At 53.1% G+C, this 18,399-nt stretch overlaps 1 protein-coding gene across 1 annotated transcript; it reads left to right on the top strand.

The window, feature by feature from the left end:
- Positions 1-465: 465 nt before the first annotated feature.
- TSPAN16 (tetraspanin 16) lies at positions 466-15,973 on the top strand. Its single transcript, XM_015405377.1, has 7 exons — positions 466-522; positions 3,503-3,715; positions 6,485-6,553; positions 7,572-7,679; positions 9,789-9,929; positions 14,391-14,474; positions 15,917-15,973. Exons 1-7 carry the CDS (start codon positions 466-468, stop codon positions 15,971-15,973), a joined length of 729 nt encoding a protein of 242 aa, XP_015260863.1.
- The last annotated feature ends 2,426 nt before the right edge of the window (positions 15,974-18,399 follow it).

Genomic DNA, 18,399 nt, shown 5'->3' with positions numbered 1-18,399 from the left:
CCAATGTACTGCTATTTACATGTCTAACCTAATATGTTATTCCGATCTTAGCTGTATTTATTGCTCAGTTACTTAGGCATCTTGACTCCATTGGCTCTTCCTGGCAACTAACCCCCCCCCCCACCTGTATGTAACATATAGGAAATCTGTTTCAATGAATCTGAAGGGGTGTACACGCTAAGTCTCTCCCTTCTCGCGTGTACCCACAACTGAACTTCTTTTGTCTTGTAGATGCCACTGGACTCAATCCTCCTTCCCACACCTGTTTGTTAACTATTGTATTTGTATGCTAATTTACTGCCACTCACAGATCTTTCCTACATCCCGTCTCTGAGCAGGAACTGCACCTGCCCCGGCCAGGCCTTTGCCAATCTGTGGACCTTCTTTTGATCTCTCTGCCTGACTGGACTCAACGTAGGACTGGCTGTTCTCTTGACTTCTTCCCCATCGCAGAGGCACCGCACGATGCGCTGCGTCTCCTCCCTGAAGACGGTGGTGTTTGCGCTCAATGGGGTGACATCTGTGAGTATGAGAGGGTGGGGCAAGACGGTGGTGGGGGGAGAGGCTGCGTGTTCCAAAACGCCTGTGCTGAAGAGTAGTGCCAAGGGGGCCTCGGGGCAGAGAGGAGAAAAATCCACTCCACCGGACGTTCTGCCACCCGTTTGCTGCCCACAGCCACAGCTGGGCTGGAGCAGGCAAAGGGGCTCGGGGGGGGGGGAGGCTCCCTCTAAGCTGTGGAGTCCTGTGAGCAAAGATTCTACTTGGTGAGCTGCCGGCATTAAAGTTGTGAGTGAGCGATTTGGCTGCTCCATAAATCAGTTTGCTCTGGAGCCCTCCTCCTTCCTGAGCCGAGACGAAAATGTGTGAGCCGGAGGCTAATAAACTGTGAGCTAACTCACACTAACTCAGCTTAGAGGGAACACTTGTCTCATCCTCTCCCCCCCCCCCCGGTCCTTCTTCTCCTCCCCACGCCACACACTGGAAGCTTCAGGCCGAGTCCTACAGCTTCCCGGGCAGGGCTGGAGAGTTTGGCAGCTCCCGGCTGGGAAACGCCTGGATATTTGGGGGGTGGAGCCAGAAGAGGGTGGGGTTGAAGGAGGGGAGGGGCCTCGGCAGGGTACAATGCCGGAGAGCCCACCCTCTGAAGCAGCCACTTTCTCCAGGGGATCGACCTCTGCAACCTGGTGGAGACCGATCGTGATCCCAGGAGATCCCCCTGTGAGGGGCAGAGGCCTGCCCGTTTTGCCACCCCAGTGGGGGGGGAGGGAGGGAGGGAGGGCTGGGAGCATCACTTGGGCCCTTCTCAGTGATTTGCTCCTTAAAGCGGTGGGCACCCACCCACCCACCAGTCTGAAAACAGCGCACGCCCACGACTGCTCGCTTGGAAGGTGCCCCGCAGGAACCCAGCAACAACAGGGAGGGTTTTCTAGGGCCAGACAGGTGGGGTGGGGTGGGGTGGGGAGAGCAATCTGGCCTTCAGCCCCTCGACTGGGAGTATCCAGCCCCTCCCAGCTTCCGGAGCCCCCCCCTCCCCAGCCTGAGCTCCCCTCCAATGCTCCCTCTAAGCTGCGGAGTCTTGTGAGCAGGAGTCATTTCCTGCAGGAGCACACAGGAGCGGAGCTCCGGCCCCCGGTCCAAAACAGTCCAGTGGCACCTTTCAGACCAAGTTTTATTCAGGCACAAGCTCTCCCTCCTCTGTGAGGACAGATCTGCACGTTCCCCCCCCCAATAGCTAGCAATCCAAAAGAGTCCAGTGGAGCCTGAGCGGTGGGTGCTGCCTTCTGACACGCTTCCGGTGACTTCAGGGGTGTGTGGCATATGCAAATAGGTTATGCTAATGAGCTATGCTAATGAGCTCCTGCACCTCTTTTTCTACGAAATGACCCCTGCTTGTGAGCAAAAAAAAATCTACTTTGTGAGCTAGTGGCATTACAGTTGTGAGCGAGAGATTTGGCTACTGTATAAATTAGTCTGCTCTGGAGCTCATCCTCCCTGAGCTGAGACAAAAAATGTGTGAGCCGGAGGCTAAAAAACTGCGCTGGCTCACAACTAACGCAGCTTAGAGGGAGCACTGCATCCCGTCCCCACACAAGCCTCCCACTGCTGTCGTCTCTGGTCGTGGCACAGCAGGACACAAGTTCCGCGGCAAGAGCAGCGCAGGAAAAGACGCGGGTGAGGGCCTGTGAGATGCACCCCTGGCTGCCTGGGCCAGGGAGAGGGGACTGAACCCTTCAGCCAGACCAGGGGTGCCGCGGCACCGGGGGGGGGGGGAGGGTGCGTCCTTTCAGAACCCCCAAGCAGGCCACGCTTCCAATGACCCCGTCTACCATGGCAAATGCTTCTCCTCCACTTTCTCTTCTGCACTGACGGGCGGGTGGGTCAAAAGCCGTCGGAGCCCTTCTTTTTGGGACGGGGGTCCCTCCCAGCCCTCTTTTATGCAAATGGAGGGCCAAACGGCAGGTGACAGCAGCCGCCCGGTGGCCCCCATGAGGACACTGCCACCCCCTAACTAGAATGCCGCAGCGTGGCCCTCCTCTCCTCCTGTGGGAACAGCCATGCGGGGAACCGGTCCCCCCCCCCTCCATGGCTGCTTTGGTGCTTGGAACAGCGTGGGAGGGAAAGACGAGCACCGCACTGCAGGGCCGGTCCTTACAGGACCCTCACGGCATTTTAGAATGTCTTTAAGATGGCAGCCGTTGCAAGGGACACCATCGTGTTTATCTTAGCCCGGGGTGGTGGTTGGGGGAGATGCACCTCTGCCAAACAGAACTGGTCGGTGCAAAAGGGAGGAGGTGTGTTTCTGCTCCTGAGAGAAAAATCTTCTGGGGTGGGGGTGGGGTGGCACTTCTCAAGGCAAGCCGCTACCCCTCCCCTGCAAATGCTTTCATGGCAACCTGCAGATGGCCTGTCTCATTTCTACCCCTATATAAAGCCAACAGTCGTGATAGTCTGACCCGCAATCAACAGTCATAAGACTTATAAGAATTGTTGTACATGTATTGTGCTCTGAAGCATTACAATATGATACACAACTTAATAGAATTTATAAACCAAGGTACAACGTTGTCTCCGGATTATTTACCAACGTTTCAAAAAATGAATCTTCTTCAGGAGATATTATAGAGGTGCCAAAGCTCTCATTTTCATAAAAGTTAGACAACAAGTCTTAAGCATATCACGATTCAGATAGGACGCTGATCTCAATTAACACGCAGTGTTTTTTTCTGGATCCTGGGCGTCTCTCTCTCTCTCCCTGCTTTCCTCCAAGGGGACCAGACCAGCACAATCCATGGGGTTCTCCCCTCCCCGTTCAGGAAGAACCCGTCTTTCAGCATAACATGCAATTCCACCCTCAAAAGGAAGGAAAGGGCTGTTCCTGCTAGGGCGGGGGGGGGGGGGGAGGAAATATTTTCGTGACCGTATGAAAACCAAGGCCGCATGGCCGCATTTGGCCTTCCTGGCGTAGATGTGCCCTTTTCTGTTCTCTCCTTTCTCTGCCCAGCTGGGAGGTCTGGCGATGCTGCACATTGGCATCTGGCTGAGCCTGAATCATCGAGGCCCCGTGGCAGAGGTCCTGGACGTGGGAGCGCCACCACTGGCCCAGCGGGTGGCCCACGCGCACTACCTGTGCATCGCTGCCGGCTCTTTCTCGGCCCTGGCGGGCTTCATGGGATGCTGGGGGGCCGCGAGAGAAAGAAAATGCCTGCTGGGGATGGTAGGTGGGCTGAAGAAAGGCCGGGGTGGGCTGGTGTCTGGATGTCCTGTGGGTCCACTCAGCTAGAGGGCTCAGGCGTGGCCACACCTGACCCCCTTTCCAGACAGGAGTGTTTCTGGAAGGGTCCCCGCGAATTTCAGTAGAGAGAAGTGCAAAGCCCTACACTTAGGTACAAAAAATCAAAGGCACAGATATAGAATGGGAGGGACTTGGCTTGACAGCAGCACACGTGAAAGGGATCTGGGTGTTCTGGTTGTTCACGAGCGTGTCCAGAAGAGGGTTAGGGTTAGGGTGCTGCGGTCACACCTGCTGCCAAAGCAACATTTAAATAAAAATAAAAATCTGCACAGCCAATCAAATCTCTCTCTTTTTTTAAGCCTCCGGAGGGGATTTTTTATTATTTTTTCAAACTACAAAAAACTACCCCAGAAAAAACAGGAAGGGGTACTACATATACGGGATAAAGAAAAGATACCCACACTGCCTAAAAACCCAAGAGAGGAGATCTTCATTGGCTTAGTTACATTAAATCTTCCCTTCGTTTAAACATAAAAGTCAATCCTTGATAGTACTTTCCCTTTTCTTTAACTATTACACCTTCCCTGTCTAAAGATAACACACACACCCAGTCATCCCTTTTCATCGTTTTCCAAGGCACAAATCAGAGTCCTTCAGCCTCTACTTCTCTGTTCCCCGTCTTTTTCGTAGCTTGTAAGGACTTTTTGGGGCAGCTGCCCCCTTTTCAGCCAGAGAGTCCTCTCCGGAAGAACCAGAGTCCAGCTCGCCACTAGACTTGCTATCCCCTTCTTTCCAGTTTGGTGTAGTGGTTAAGTGTGCGGACTCTAATCTGGGAGAACCGGGTTTGATTCCCCACTCCTCCACTTGCACCTGCTGACGTGACCTTGGGTCAGTCACAAGCTCTGGCACAGCTGTCCTTGAAAAAGAGCAGTTTGTGTCAGAGTTCTCTCAGCCCCACCCACCTCACAGGGTGTCTGTTGTGGGGAGGGGAAGGGAAAGGAGTTTGTAAGCCGCTCTGAGACTCCAAGTGAAGGGCGGGGTATAAATCCAATCTCTTCTCTTCTTCTTCTCTTCTTCTTCTCGTCCTCTGATCTTCCCAGCTGAGCCTTTAAAAACTTTTTGGCTTTTGTCTCAGAGTCAATCTTTTCTTTTTTATCTTTGATCTTGAAAGTGACTCCCTCTGGAAATAACCATTTGTATCCAATTGAATTTGTCTGAAGAAAAAGCACCAGCTCCTTGTACTTCTTTCTCCGCTGTCTGACTTCAGATGGAATATTCTTCAGCGTTCTGATAGCACTTTCTCCTACTTTCAGGGGAGCTCCAGAAACCGCTTTCAGGATTGCATCCCTCACATGCCTCTTCGAGAATCTCACAACTATTTCCCCAGGCAGATTGTTCTTTTTTATATATCCTGAATATGATCTATAGACCAAATCCATTTCATTTGCCAACAGTTCTGTTTTCATTTCTGTCACTGGGGCTAGCAGTTCGCTCATAACTTCTTTAAGATTCTCACCTGGTTTTTCCGGCGTGCCCTGGAAGCAAAGAACCATGCTGGCCTTTTCCATTTGTACTTGTAGCATTTGATCTTCCAAAGAGGTTGTCTTCTCTTCAAGCTTTTGTACCTTCTTCTTTACTTTTTGCATAGTTATAGCCACCTCCTTTATCTTCTCAACATCCTGCTTCATGATTTGTGTCACATCACCAATTTGGGCTTGTGTTGCAGTTATGCTTTGTGTTACTTTTGACATCTGTTCTTTGAAGTTATTCAGCTGTTCCAGCAGAGGGCGCATGTACTCTGCTACAGCTTTCGCCGTCTCACTGGTAACTTCCCGTTTAGGACTATCCAGTCCTTTCGCTTTCAAAAGTCTTTCTTTGTCCTTCTTCCCCGCCATCTTTATTGCTTGTTTACATTTTCTGACTTTTCAAAAGTCTCTGAATATGCACTTGAGCGCTTCAACTCACTCGGGTAACTGCCTCCAGACAGTTTTTTCCGCGTTTTCTTCTGCTCCCCCCCCTTGCTTAAAAAGTTTGTGCATGAGGGAGGCGTCCCTCCCCCCGCTCGCCTTTTCCCCGTTCAGTGCAATAGGGTGAGGAGCTATCTTTTAGTCTTAAATTCGCCTTTAAGTCGACTCACGTTCATTGCTGGTCTTCCGACCCCGCTTTTAACTTCATTTTAATCGCTGGATCTCCTGCGTTTGCTCTGGTCAGCATCACTAGCACCGTTCGGTCTCACAGCTTGAGGAACCATCGGAGCGAGGCTGCCTCTTGAGAGCTCCCTAGCCAGGGCCCCTTCATCGGGTCCCTGGGGGGGTTAGCGAGCCTGCACACCCCCTCCCTCAGCCAGAGAACAGACCTTCCCCTGGGAGGTCCGGGCGATAGGTCCGTTAGCGTGCCACCATCAACCGGAAGTCCACAGGCAATCAGATCTCCAGTGGCCAATGAGGGAGCTCGCTGGGCAAAAGCCCCACCTCTTTCTCAAGACACGTGGTGGCCACCCGGAAGGGTGGGGAGCCTTGACGTAAGCAAGAAGCGCCTAGACACTTGGGTAGCCAAAACGGGGGCACCCCTTTTGCCAACCCCAGCAGAGGGCACTTGGCCCATCTCCCAGTTTCCCTGTCCTTGCGGTGGACCCAGCCATCCTCTGAGGGGCCGTCCACCCTCCCACCCACCTCCTGTGGCCAACGTGGCAGACTCCTTCCTCTGCTTCCACGGCTGGCTGTGGACACGCTGCTGTCTCTCTGTTTCCAGGTCTCTCTGCTCATGGCGGCCCTCTTCCTAGCGGAACTGGCGTCCGCGGTCCTGGCTTTCTCCACGACGGTGAGTCAATGTGGCTACTGGCACGGGCCCTGAAGCAACAGCCGTGTGCTGGCTTCTGCAATCCAGGTTTTGCAAGGAGAGGCGGTCTGACGGTGGGTGGGGAATGCCAGCACGGTTGCAGGGGAGGCAGCGGCAGGACGTAACCGCCCCGCTCCAGGCGTCCAACGCCTCACTTGGAAACTCTCTGGCTGGGAGGGGGGAGGAGAGCTGCGTGTGGGCGCTGGGGGAGCACGGGGGTCCCTGGGGACAAGAAAGCTGGGCAGCAGGACCCCTGGGGTGGGAGTTGGCATTCAGCCAGCAGAAATGCCAGCAAATGGGCACCGGGGGGCCACTTCGGTTCAGACCCCCACGTCTTCTTTTCCTTCCAAACCTGAATGGTAAAATCACCTCATGACAAAAATCTGGGGTTGTCTCCTTTGAATCCTCAGGGCTTTATTAAATAAAGTTTCTTAAGTGCCTTTCCAGCCCAGCGGGGCTCAAGGTGACCTACAGGCCACACACACACACACACACACACACACACACACACACACTGTCCTTTAAACCATTAACAATTGGCTATATTTACTTCCCCAAGGAGTGTAAACAGGAGCAAGGCTAAAGCACCGTTGTCACTTGCTGCAGAGTCTGGCAAAATGCTCTGCAAACAGGGTGTTTTCATTTACTTGCAGAAAGTGGAGAGACAGACCAAAGGGGTGCATCTCTCCGGAAGCTGAGACAGGGAGAAGCAAAAACAGAACCAAACAAAGGAGAGCAGAAAGAAAAACAGCATTTTTAGAGTTTCCTTAGAACGTACCATCATTTTAGAATATTTGCTCATTTGGCGCAGTGATATTTGCACACAAACTCTAGTGTTGTTTTGCCATCTTTTGCTTTTCGGTTCCAATGTCTGTTTCTCAACCTGCCTTTCTCCCTGAGGAATGGGAAGTCAGAAATGGGAGGTAAGAAAAGAGAGGGAACATTGGGGGGGGGGGGTGTGGCGGAACTGGTTGCTTACTGGTCTGCCTCTTGTGTCCAGGCAGATGTATTTGTTGCACATTTAAAGACGTGGGCCTTGAAGACTTTAAAAGAGGACTATGGACAGGAAGAGGACATCACAGCCGTCTGGGACGCCACAATGAAGGAGGTAACTGAAGTGGCAAACTCTGGATTCTGACCACATCGGAAGAAGAAGTAGGCTCCCTCCTAAGCCTTGCTTCTGCAGCGGAGCTGTTGAAGGAATCTGGAAGTCACACTCTGTCCAGTCCCAGGACATGCTGAATGTAGGCAGGAAGGTGCCAGTCTCCTCCTTCCTGTGGCCGGCCAGTTTGGTGTCATTCAAGCGGCCGAAGGAGCTAGTTTTCCGATTTAATGGGGGATGTGCCTTCACTTCCAAACGAATGGGAAACAAACTGAAAACACTCCATTGGCTGTGTTTATTAGCATAGCAAAAGAGCAGTGTGAATAATGACTGCCGGCAGTTCATTCCGTTCCCTGATACCTAGTACTCTGATTTGGGGGTGGGGGGAGGAGAGAGAGAAAGAGAGAGAGAGAGAGAGAGCGCAGCGGGGGAGGGGAGAGAGAGAGAGAGAGAGAGAGAGAGAGAGAGAGAGAGAGAGAGAGAGAGAGAAAGAGAGAGAGAAAGAGAGAGGGCCTTCCAATCGTCAGACTGAAACAGGTCTTGCAACAGAATTGTCTCTATGTTGTCGAAGGCTTTTACAGCCGGAGTTCATTAGTTGCTGTAGATTTTCCAGGTTGTCTGGCCGTGGTCTTGGCACTGTAGAATCTGACGTTTCACCAGTAACTGTGACTGGCATCCTCATAGGTATAAACACAGAAAGATGGAATACTCTCTGTGTCAAGGTGAGAAGAAAATGGTAGGCAGGTAATTTATATCTACTCCAGAAGGTAGGGCTGAGTCATTATCTTGTAGGAGTTCCCTAGGCTATGAACATGCTAATGGAGGAGCTTTCCTGAGGAGGTTCTTTTGCATATGGATTGTTTCCTGAGGAGGTTCTTTTGTATGTGGATTGGCTGTTGAAATTCTAATCTTATCTGTAGTGCTACTGTCCGACGTAGAGCCTTTTGTGTTTTTCAGGACAGGAAACCATGCCCTATTTATTTTTAAACTTTCTTCTTTTCTGTTGAAATGGTGTTTATGTTTATGGATTCCAATGGCTTCCCTGTGTAATCTGACATGGCAATTGGAAGTGTTGTCCAGCCCTTTCAGTGTCTTGGAACAAAATACTGTGTCCTGTTTAAGTCAGGCTATGTTCAGCTACTGCTGATCTTTCAGGTTAGGGTTAGGGTCTGGGTTAGGTCTGCAGTGTCTTTCATGTTAAGTGCACGGACTCTAATCTGGGAGAACCGGGTTTGATTCCCTCCGCTTGCACCTGCTGATGTGACCTTGGGTCAGTCACAAGCTCTGGCACAGCTGTTCCTGAAAGAGCAGTTTGTGTCAGAGTTCTCTCAGCCCCACCCACCTCACAGGGTGTCTGTTATGGGGAGGGGAAGGGAAAGGAGTTTGTAAGCCGCTCTGAGGCTCTGAGGCTCCGAGTGAAGGGTGGGGGTATAAATCCAATCTCCTCCTCCAATCTCCTCATGTTCTTTTATTCTTGTCTGAACACTACGCTGTGTGGTCCCAATGTAAACTTGTCCACAACTGCATGGTATCTGGTTAAACACAATTTGCCTGTGGCAAGTCCAGTGGTCACCATGCACAAAGTGTCTTCTTGTGCAAACAGCTCAGAGCAGCTGGAGACGGGGGGGGGGGGGGACTATTGGCAGAGGGATGGCCAGCTCCCCCCAACCCTGATTCATGCCCTTGGCAGCACCACACACTGGCACCCGGGCTGGCATCAGTGTACCCTGTGGAGTAGCAGCTGCCCAGCGCCCCCCCCCAAATCTGAAGCCAGCCTCCATCTGCACACCTCCTTCCATACAGTGGATGGAAGTTTGTATTATGGATGCTTGATTTGGATGCTATTGTTGGCATATTGTATTTTAACTTCGTATATTGATAGTGGTTTTAACTGGCTTTGGAGAGCAGGAAACCAGTGATAAATACATTCCCCGCGGCGGCTGGAGCCACTGAAGATGTTGGCAGTCAGCCATGCCCAAGTGCTCCTCTGCTGCAGGGAAGATCTTCACAGAACCGCTAGGAGAAGGTGGCCTCCTTGCCGGCCGCCGCCGCCCAGCCTCTCCAGGGCTGGTGACATAAAATGGGAGCCACTCGCATGGTGGATCTTTCTTCTAGCTGGAGTGCTGCGGATTCCACAACTATACAGACTTTGACAATTCCGCCTTCCAACGCCTTAAGGTCTGGTATGACTACCCTGCCTCGTGCTGCCGAAATGGTAAATCATGCTATGATGACGACATAGACCACCTTAAGCAGGTAACTTGGTTTTGTGTTAATCGGTGGTGCTCATAACCTTTCTCTTGAACAGATTTTTTTAGTCTTTTTAGGTGCCACTGGGCGCCTGTTTCATTTTGTTGCAAAAGGCTAATGCAGCTACCCTCTGGAATAACTGTGTTAACCGTGAGACAGGTAACCTAAATGAGGCTCCTGTGACATAAAACATGAACAAGATTGAAATTCCTATGTCCAGGAACAGCGAGGCGAGGCAACGTAAGGGTGGACTGTTCTCTGGCAACAGAGGACCTGAGGTGACCTATTCTTTGGTGAGAACAGGAAACTTCTGTACTAAAAGTTGTAGGGTTTTTTAATTGAAGCCATCCACCCACGTGCTACAATGTGGGGGGTGGGATGGATTAAATATTTGAAGGGGGCATTTTTGTTAGGGATTGTGCGGAGTATTTATTTTGCAGGCAAACAAGGGATGGGGGAGATGCAAGAAAGTAGGCCGACAACAGGGCAGGGAGGCCGAGGCCTTCCCCTGAGAAGGACGCCAGAAGAGCCCTGCTGGGTCAGACCAGGGAGGGTCCCTCTAGTCCAGCCTCCCGTCTCACACAGGGGCCAGCCAGTCCCTCTGGAGGGCCAACCACAGGGCAGAGAGGCCGAGGCCTTCCCCTGAGAAGGACGCCAGAAGAGCCCTGCTGGGTCAGACCAGGGAGGGTCCCTCTAGTCCAGCCTCCCGTCTCACACAGGGGCCAGCCAGTCCCTCTGGAGGGCCAACCACAGGGCAGAGAGGCCGAGGCCTTCCCCTGAGAAGGACGCCAGAAGAGCCCTGCTGGGTCAGACCAGGGAGGGTCCCTCTAGTCCAGCCTCCCGTCTCACACAGGGGCCAGCCAGTCCCTCTGGAGGGCCAACCACAGGGCAGAGAGGCCGAGGCCTTCCCCTGAGAAGGACGCCAGAAGAGCCCTGCTGGGTCAGACCAGGGAGGGTCCCTCTAGTCCAGCCTCCCGTCTCACACAGGGGCCAGCCAGTCCCTCTGGAGGGCCAACCACAGGGCAGAGAGGCCGAGGCCTTCCCCTGAGAAGGACGCCAGAAGAGCCCTGCTGGGTCAGACCAGGGAGGGTCCCTCTAGTCCAGCCTCCCGTCTCACACAGGGGCCAGCCAGTCCCTCTGGAGGGCCAACCACAGGGCAGAGAGGCCGAGGCCTTCCCCTGAGAAGGACGCCAGAAGAGCCCTGCTGGGTCAGACCAGGGAGGGTCCCTCTAGTCCAGCCTCCCGTCTCACACAGGGGCCAGCCAGTCCCTCTGGAGGGCCAACCACAGGGCAGAGAGGCCGAGGCCTTCCCCTGAGAAGGACGCCAGAAGAGCCCTGCTGGGTCAGACCAGGGAGGGTCCCTCTAGTCCAGCCTCCCGTCTCACACAGGGGCCAGCCAGTCCCTCTGGAGGGCCAACCACAGGGCAGAGAGGCCGAGGCCTTCCCCTGAGAAGGACGCCAGAAGAGCCCTGCTGGGTCAGACCAGGGAGGGTCCCTCTAGTCCAGCCTCCCGTCTCACACAGGGGCCAGCCAGTCCCTCTGGAGGGCCAACCACAGGGCAGAGAGGCCGAGGCCTTCCCCTGAGAAGGACGCCAGAAGAGCCCTGCTGGGTCAGACCAGGGAGGGTCCCTCTAGTCCAGCCTCCCGTCTCACACAGGGGCCAGCCAGTCCCTCTGGAGGGCCAACCACAGGGCAGAGAGGCCGAGGCCTGCCCCTGATGTTGCCTCCTGGCTCTGGGATTCAGAGGTCGACTGCCTCTTAGCACGGAGGTTCCCTTCAGTCACCATGGTTAGAAGCCACTGACAGACATCTCCTCCAGGACTTGACAACCAGTTCCTCTGGAGGGCCAACAACAGGGCGTACAAGCTGAGACCTTCCCCTTATAAGAACATCTGAAGAGCCCTGCTGGATCAGACCAGGGAGGGTCCCTCTAGTCCAGCATCCTGCCTCACATGGGCCACCCAGTTCCTCCGGAGGGCCAGCAAAGAGGACACAGAGGCCAAGGCCTGATGTGCCTCCCAGGACTGAGATTCAGAGGCTGACTGCTTCTGAATGTGGAGGTTCCTTTTAGTCCCCATGACAAGCAGCCACTGACAGGTCATTCCTCCATTGGTTTTATCTGGTCTTCTTTTAAGCCATCTGTGCTCATCATGGCCATGACTACCTCCAATGGCAGCGAAATCCACACTTTGATTACTTGTTGAGTAAGAAAGTACTTAGAATCATAGAGTTGGAAGGGACCTCCAGGGTCATCTAATCCAATGCCTGCACAAGGCAGGAGACCCTCAGTGACCCCTGTTCCACACCCAGATGACAAAAAAACCCTCCAGGATTGCTTCCTGACCCCAACGTGGTGACCAGCATTTCCCAGGGCGTGTAAGAAAGGGCCACGAGAACTAAGCCCTGAGGCTGCGACCCTCCCTGCCCTCCCTTCTCGTGATCTGCCCAAGTTCACAGAATCCACATGGCTGTCAGAGGGGGCCATCTAGCCTCTGTCTGAAAACCTCCAGAGGAGGAGAGCCCACCGCCTCCCAAGGAGGAAGCCGGTTCCACTGAGGAGCCGCTCTGTCAGGAAGTTCTTCCTCATGTTTAGCCAAAAACTCTTCTGATTTAATTTCAACCTGTTGGTTCTGGTCCGACCTTCTGGGGCAACAGAAAACAACTCCGCACCATCCTCTATAGGACAGCCCTTCAAGGACTTGAAGATGGTTATCCTATCCCCTCTCAGTCGTCTCCTCTCCAGGCTAAACACACCCAGCTCCTTCCACCTGTCCTCATAGGACTCGGTCTCCAGACCTCTCACTGTCTTTGTTGCTCTCCTCTGGACACATTCCAGCTTGTCTACATCCTTCTTAAATTGTGGTGCCCAAAACTATAGGTGAGGTCTAATCACAGCCATCCTTTCTAAAGGCTCAAGGACTGTCTGTTTGAACCTTGCATCCCATTCCACTGTATTTGAAAAAAGTGTGCTTTGCACATGAAAGCTCCTACCTTGAATAAACCTTGGTTGGTCTTAAAGGTGCCCGACTGGACTCTGAATTTGTTCTTCTGTTTGATTAATTGTTCTAAAAGTTTCCCAGGTATAGACGTCCAGCTGACGGGTCAGTAGTTACCCAGATCCGCCTTTTCCCCCTTCTTGAAGATGGGGACAACATTTGCCCGCCTCCAGTCTTCCGGCACTTCACCTGTTCTCCAAAAATAATGGACAGAGGCTCAGAAATTACATCCATGAGTTCTTTTAGTACCCTTGGATGCAGCTCATCTGGCCCTGAGGACTTCGTTTCATTTGAAGAAGCTAGGTGTTTATGTACTACCCCTATGCCGATCCTAGGCTGCGACTCCCTGGGCACCGTTTCCCTCGCAAGAGAAGACTGAGGAAAAGTAGGAATTGAGCAGTTCTGCCCTCTCTTCATCACCTGTTACAATTTCACTTTCCTGTCCCCACAATGGGCCTACCATGTCCTTGATCCTTTTCTTACTTTGAAGAAGAGAGAAGAGATTGGATCTATACCCTGCCGCCCTTCACTACCCGAAGGAGTCTCAGAGTCCCTTCCCCTCCCCACAACAAACAACCTGGCTGTGAGGTAGGTGGGGCGGAGAGAGCTCTTGACAGAAACTGCCCCTTTTCAAGGACAGCTCTTATCAGAACTAGGCTTGCCCAAGGTCACCCAGCCAGGTGCAAGTGGAGGAGTGGGGAAATCAAACTCGATTCTCCCAGATTAGAGTCCGTGCACTTAACCACTACACCAAACCACGCACTTAACCACTGAACATGAACCCTTTTTTGTTGTTTTTAGCGTCTCTCGCTAGCCTAAGCTTTAGCTTTCCTAACTTTCTCTCTACAAGCACTGGTGATGTTGGAATTCATCCTTGGTTATAAGGCCCCCCTTCCATTTCCTAAATGAGTCTTTTTTTATTTCTCAAGTCTTTAGAAAGCTGTTTATGGAGCAAGTAAAAGAAAGAAAAAGAAAAACACTCACCCCTCTCCTGCTCCTTCTCAGAGCACAGCTGGGTCAGCTCTCGTATTACAGGAGGAGACGGAAAAGTTCTCTCTGTCCACTTTCTCCACCCAATGCATGATTTTATAAACCTCCCTCATGCCCCCGTATTGTTTCCCCGCCCCAAACTGGTCAGTCTCAGGTGCTTCCGCCTTTCCTTCTAGGAAAGGGGCTCCAACTCCTTGATCATCTTGGGTGCCATCTTTGGCTCTTTCTCCCACTCTGAGAGAGAGAGAGAGAGAGAGAGAGAGAGAGAGAGAGAGAGAGAGAGAGAGAGAGAGAACAGGTGTTCTAAATGTGGTTGTGCCAGAGACCTATGAAAGTCGAGACATCTGGGTGGATTCTGCTTAACCTAGAATTGGTACGAGGGGGGAAGAGCCCCACATCTCAATCCCCCCCCCCCCCCCCCCCCCCCCCCTCAAACCCCCCCCCCCCCCGTGCAGCATCATGCCTCTGGACTCTCCTCTAGGGATGCCTGCGAATAATCCAGGAGTTCCTCAAAAGCAACAGGAAGATTGTCGGAGCGGTCTGTCTAGGGACTGGGGTTCTCGAGGTAAGCGTTCGCTGGTGGCTCGTATCCACAGCTGTTTGATTTCCCTGGGTTGCCTGGTTGGTAGCAACGCTATTCCTGCATTTCCCACAATGAGCTCTGAGTGGGGCTGGGCTTTGATCACGTTCCAGCGTCCTCGTCAAAGACCCAGAAGAAACTGTTCCACGCATCCCTTGGCTGCTTTTATCAGGCCCATTTTGGGTCCCCTTTCCTGTACTATTTATGACTGTTACGCCTACTGTAATTTGCTGCTCCACATGGCTCTTTGAGCATTCCGAACTGCAAGGACATCCTCCTCCAGCCGGCCCTGTTTTCCAGGCTTTATTGCACAAGACCCTCCTGTCCTGCAAAGCGTGCTGAGAAAGAGCGGAGTCCTGCTGACGCTATCCAGGGAGAGGAGCTGGGAAAGGCGGCATGAGCCCTGGCCCTGACAGTCCAAGGAGTTTGCCCTCCGGGTGGTCAGGACAGTGAGGGAGGTTCATGGGGCTGTGCTCAAAAGCTGCCTCTCTGTGTCCAGTCCGGGGCTCCCTCTAAGCTGTGGAGTCTTGTGAGCAAAAATCCTACTTGGTGAGCTCCTGGCATTAAAGTTGTGAGCAAGCGATTCGGCTGCATAAATTAGTTTGCTCCGGAGCCCTCCTTCCTGAGCGAAGACACAAATGTGTGAGCCGGAGGTGAAAAAACTGTGAGCTGGCTCACACTCACTCAGCGAACACCTGTCCAGTCCAGAGGTGCTTTTTCCTGTCCAGAGTCTAGCTCTGGGGAAAGTTCTGCAGGTTTGAAGCAGAAGCCAGCTATACGCAGTCACATCCCCAAGAAGCAGTTGGTTCCCATTTTTTTAAATTAAAGCAGCTAATAAGGTAAATGTTCAAGAGGAAGGGCCGTGTTTTGTTTTGCTCCCCCCCCCCCCGTCGATTGTAATGGCTACAGCGATGTGAACATAAAGCTTTGCTCTGCTTGCTGGGGGGGCAGGGAACTGATGCAACTGACGCACCCCCTAAAGTCAAATCCGTCTGGGGCATTCTGGGCAGGGACCAAGCAGCAGGAGGGGGCGGGAAGAGTTCTGTCCCTGCAGGGACCCCCCCCCGCAGATCCCGGCAGTTTGCAGCCAGTCTGTGTGAATGTTTTCAAGCCCAGCTTCCATCCTACAAGATGAGCCAGGGAGGCGTGGGCATGTTTAGAACCCTCAGATTCCTCTGGAATGTTTCCAGATTCTACACGGGAAGATTCATGGAGCTGCAGCGGCTCTGCCCACGAGTGGGGGTGGGTGGGTGGGGGTTTAGGGTTGCCCCCTGAGTCGTGTGTGAGGCAGACCAGTTGCCAGGCTCTGCCATGGGGGGGGGGAGGAAGAAAAACAGCCAATGGAGTCTTTGTGTCGGTGAGTGGCCGGTGGTCCCAGGTGGCCCCATGTCCAACCACGCTGTTCTGTCTCTTCTCCTGTCCTGCAGCTGGCTGCCACGGTCATCTCCTTGACCCTGTATGGTCAGATCGGCACAAGCCCTTGAAGTGGCGGCTCAGTTTCGGCTCCGCCAGCTGGCCTCTGCACCCACTGAGGAAGAGGCCGGAGAACCATCCTTGCTCCTAGTGACATGAGGGCAGCACTTTCCCCTGGATCAACACAGCTACAAGGTCTCGGCCCTTCTCTTTCTTTCACCCAAAATATGCCACCCAGCCGGGGCCCTGCTGGAAGCGCGGCTTGATCCGGCCGGTCTTTGAAGTTACTTGTTCGGAATCCATCGTGAGCTTCCTCTTTGCTCTTAAGAGTCAAATGTCATCATATCCTGCAATCCACTTCCTGACTGACTGGAATTGCCCCCCCCCCCCGTACTTGAATCCACCGTGAATGAGGAAGGGGGACTCTAGAAGGGCAAAGAATAAACGTCAGGGAAGTTGCTGCGCTTCTTTGGCAGGCTTGGTGGGATCGGGGGTTTGTGGAAGAACAGCAATCCCTGGGGGTGGGGTGTCTGGGGGCTATTAAAGACCAGGCTGCGTATTCAAAGACACCCCACGACTCTGCTCCTGCAGAGTGCAGGAGGGGGCTGGACTAGATGACCTGCAAGATCCCTTCCAACTCTAACATTCTATGGCTCTATGGTTCTGTTCGAGGGACGACTGGGCTAGGTCTGCGTCCGGTAGATGCTTGCCTCTGAAGCCAACTTATTTTCTGCTTATTTTAAGAGTCCAACGGCACCTTTAAGACCGACAGAGTTTTATTCAAGACGTGAGCTTTCGTGTGCCTGCAACACTTCCTCAGCCTGCACACAAAAGCTCACATCTTGAACAAAACTCTGTCGGTCTTAAAGGTGCCGTTGGACTCTCTCACTTAGTTCTGTTGCTTCTGACCAAATACGGCTGGCCCACCTCGACCTATCCTTATTTTAAGGTTTCCCTTATTCACCCTCTGGGACAAGGCAGAACATCACCCTCTTGGCACTTAGAAAAGGTTGTTTCCTCCCCCTCCTTTATCCTCTCCTGGACCAAGCGGTGCCTCGGGATGCCAGTTTTCTGGATTGGGGGGTGGTGGTGCTAGTGAGCAACCTGTATCAGAGCTCCAGTCGCTCCCGTGGAACCGGCCCTGCTAGCGGACCCTCGGTCTCCCCGATGGTTGCTGCCTTTCACAGACTTCTGCCGGAGGCGGTTCTCTCCTTCCAAAAGCTTTGCCCGCCCCCTCCCAGCCCCCTGCACATTCGCTGGTTCTTTGGAAGAAATGGGCCATTATTAGGAAATGTCCCTCCCCGAGGGCCAGCATGGTACAGCAGACAGAGTGGCAAACTAGGACTCCGTGGGTGACCTGGGCTTGAAACCCCACCCCCTGTTCTGCCATGGCAGCTCGCTGGGTGACCTCTGGCTTGTCGTAAACTCTCAGCTGGACCTACCTCACAGGGGGGTTGTGGTGAAATGGTGGAGGGGAGAAGGATGCTTTGAGTCCCAGCTGGGGAGGAAAGTGGACTATCTGATATATATAAAAATCTAACGTATTGGCACTTTCCAGCTCTCCCATTGGCTGTGTTGTGTGCTCCATCAGCTACCGGCCCATCAACCGCCACTCAAGAGTACTCGTGTGCCATTGGCTGGGGGCTGGGTCCACTCCTCTCCCCTGCCCACTGCCAGCCTGGCCACTTGCCAAAACGGCTGTCTCTCCTGAGGAAGACGCTTCACCTCCTCCTGCTGCTAGACTCACTTTCCCTTCAGTGGCTGTTGCTAGGCAACCAAACTTGGTTCTGTCAGTAAAAGGTGGCGGGGGGGGGAAGCCCCTTCGAGGCCTATTTTGGCCTTTGAGAGAAAACTCATTGGGGCCAGTCCTGAATAGGGTTGCCAGATCCAGATTGGGAAATTCCTGGAGATTTTATGGTGGAGTCTACGGAAGCCAGAGTTTGGGGAGGGGAGAGACCTCAGCTGAATAGAATGCCATGGAGTCCACCCTCCAAAGCAGTTGTTTTATCCAAGGGGAGAGAGATCTGTTGTCTGCAGTTCAGTTGTGACACCAGATGATCTTCAGGCTCCGCCTGGAGGTTGGCTACCTGAGACCTAGCAGCACCCTCTGGGTGACTTGATGAACTAGGCCTGGCTGCTTGCTCCTGTTCACCTACAGCAGCCCCTCTAGAAGAAGAGATTGGATCCCTTTCCCTTCCCCACAACACCATGAGTTAGGTGGGGCTGAGAGAGCTCTTGAGAGAACAGCTCTGAAAGGACTTATGACTGACTGACCCAAAGTCACAAAAGCAGCTGCATGTGGAGGAGGAGTGGGGAATCAAACCCGGTTCTCCCAGATTAGAGTCTGTGCTCTTAACCACTACTCCAAACTGGCTCTCAAATAGGACAGCCAGTGTGGCATAGCAGTTAGCACTTCAGATCAAAACGGGGAGAGAATGATGTAAGCTGCTTTGGTCCCCATTGCAGAGAAAGACTGTACTGTTCTTCCTGGGGAACC

The sequence above is a fragment of the Gekko japonicus genome, unplaced genomic scaffold (assembly GCF_001447785.1).
Source record: "Gekko japonicus isolate JY-2015 unplaced genomic scaffold, Gekko_japonicus_V1.1 scaffold1211, whole genome shotgun sequence".
Classification (NCBI taxonomy): domain Eukaryota; kingdom Metazoa; phylum Chordata; class Lepidosauria; order Squamata; family Gekkonidae; genus Gekko; species Gekko japonicus.
The sequence above is the reverse complement of the archived record's forward strand: the minus strand, read 5'-3'. Positions and strand labels throughout refer to the sequence as shown.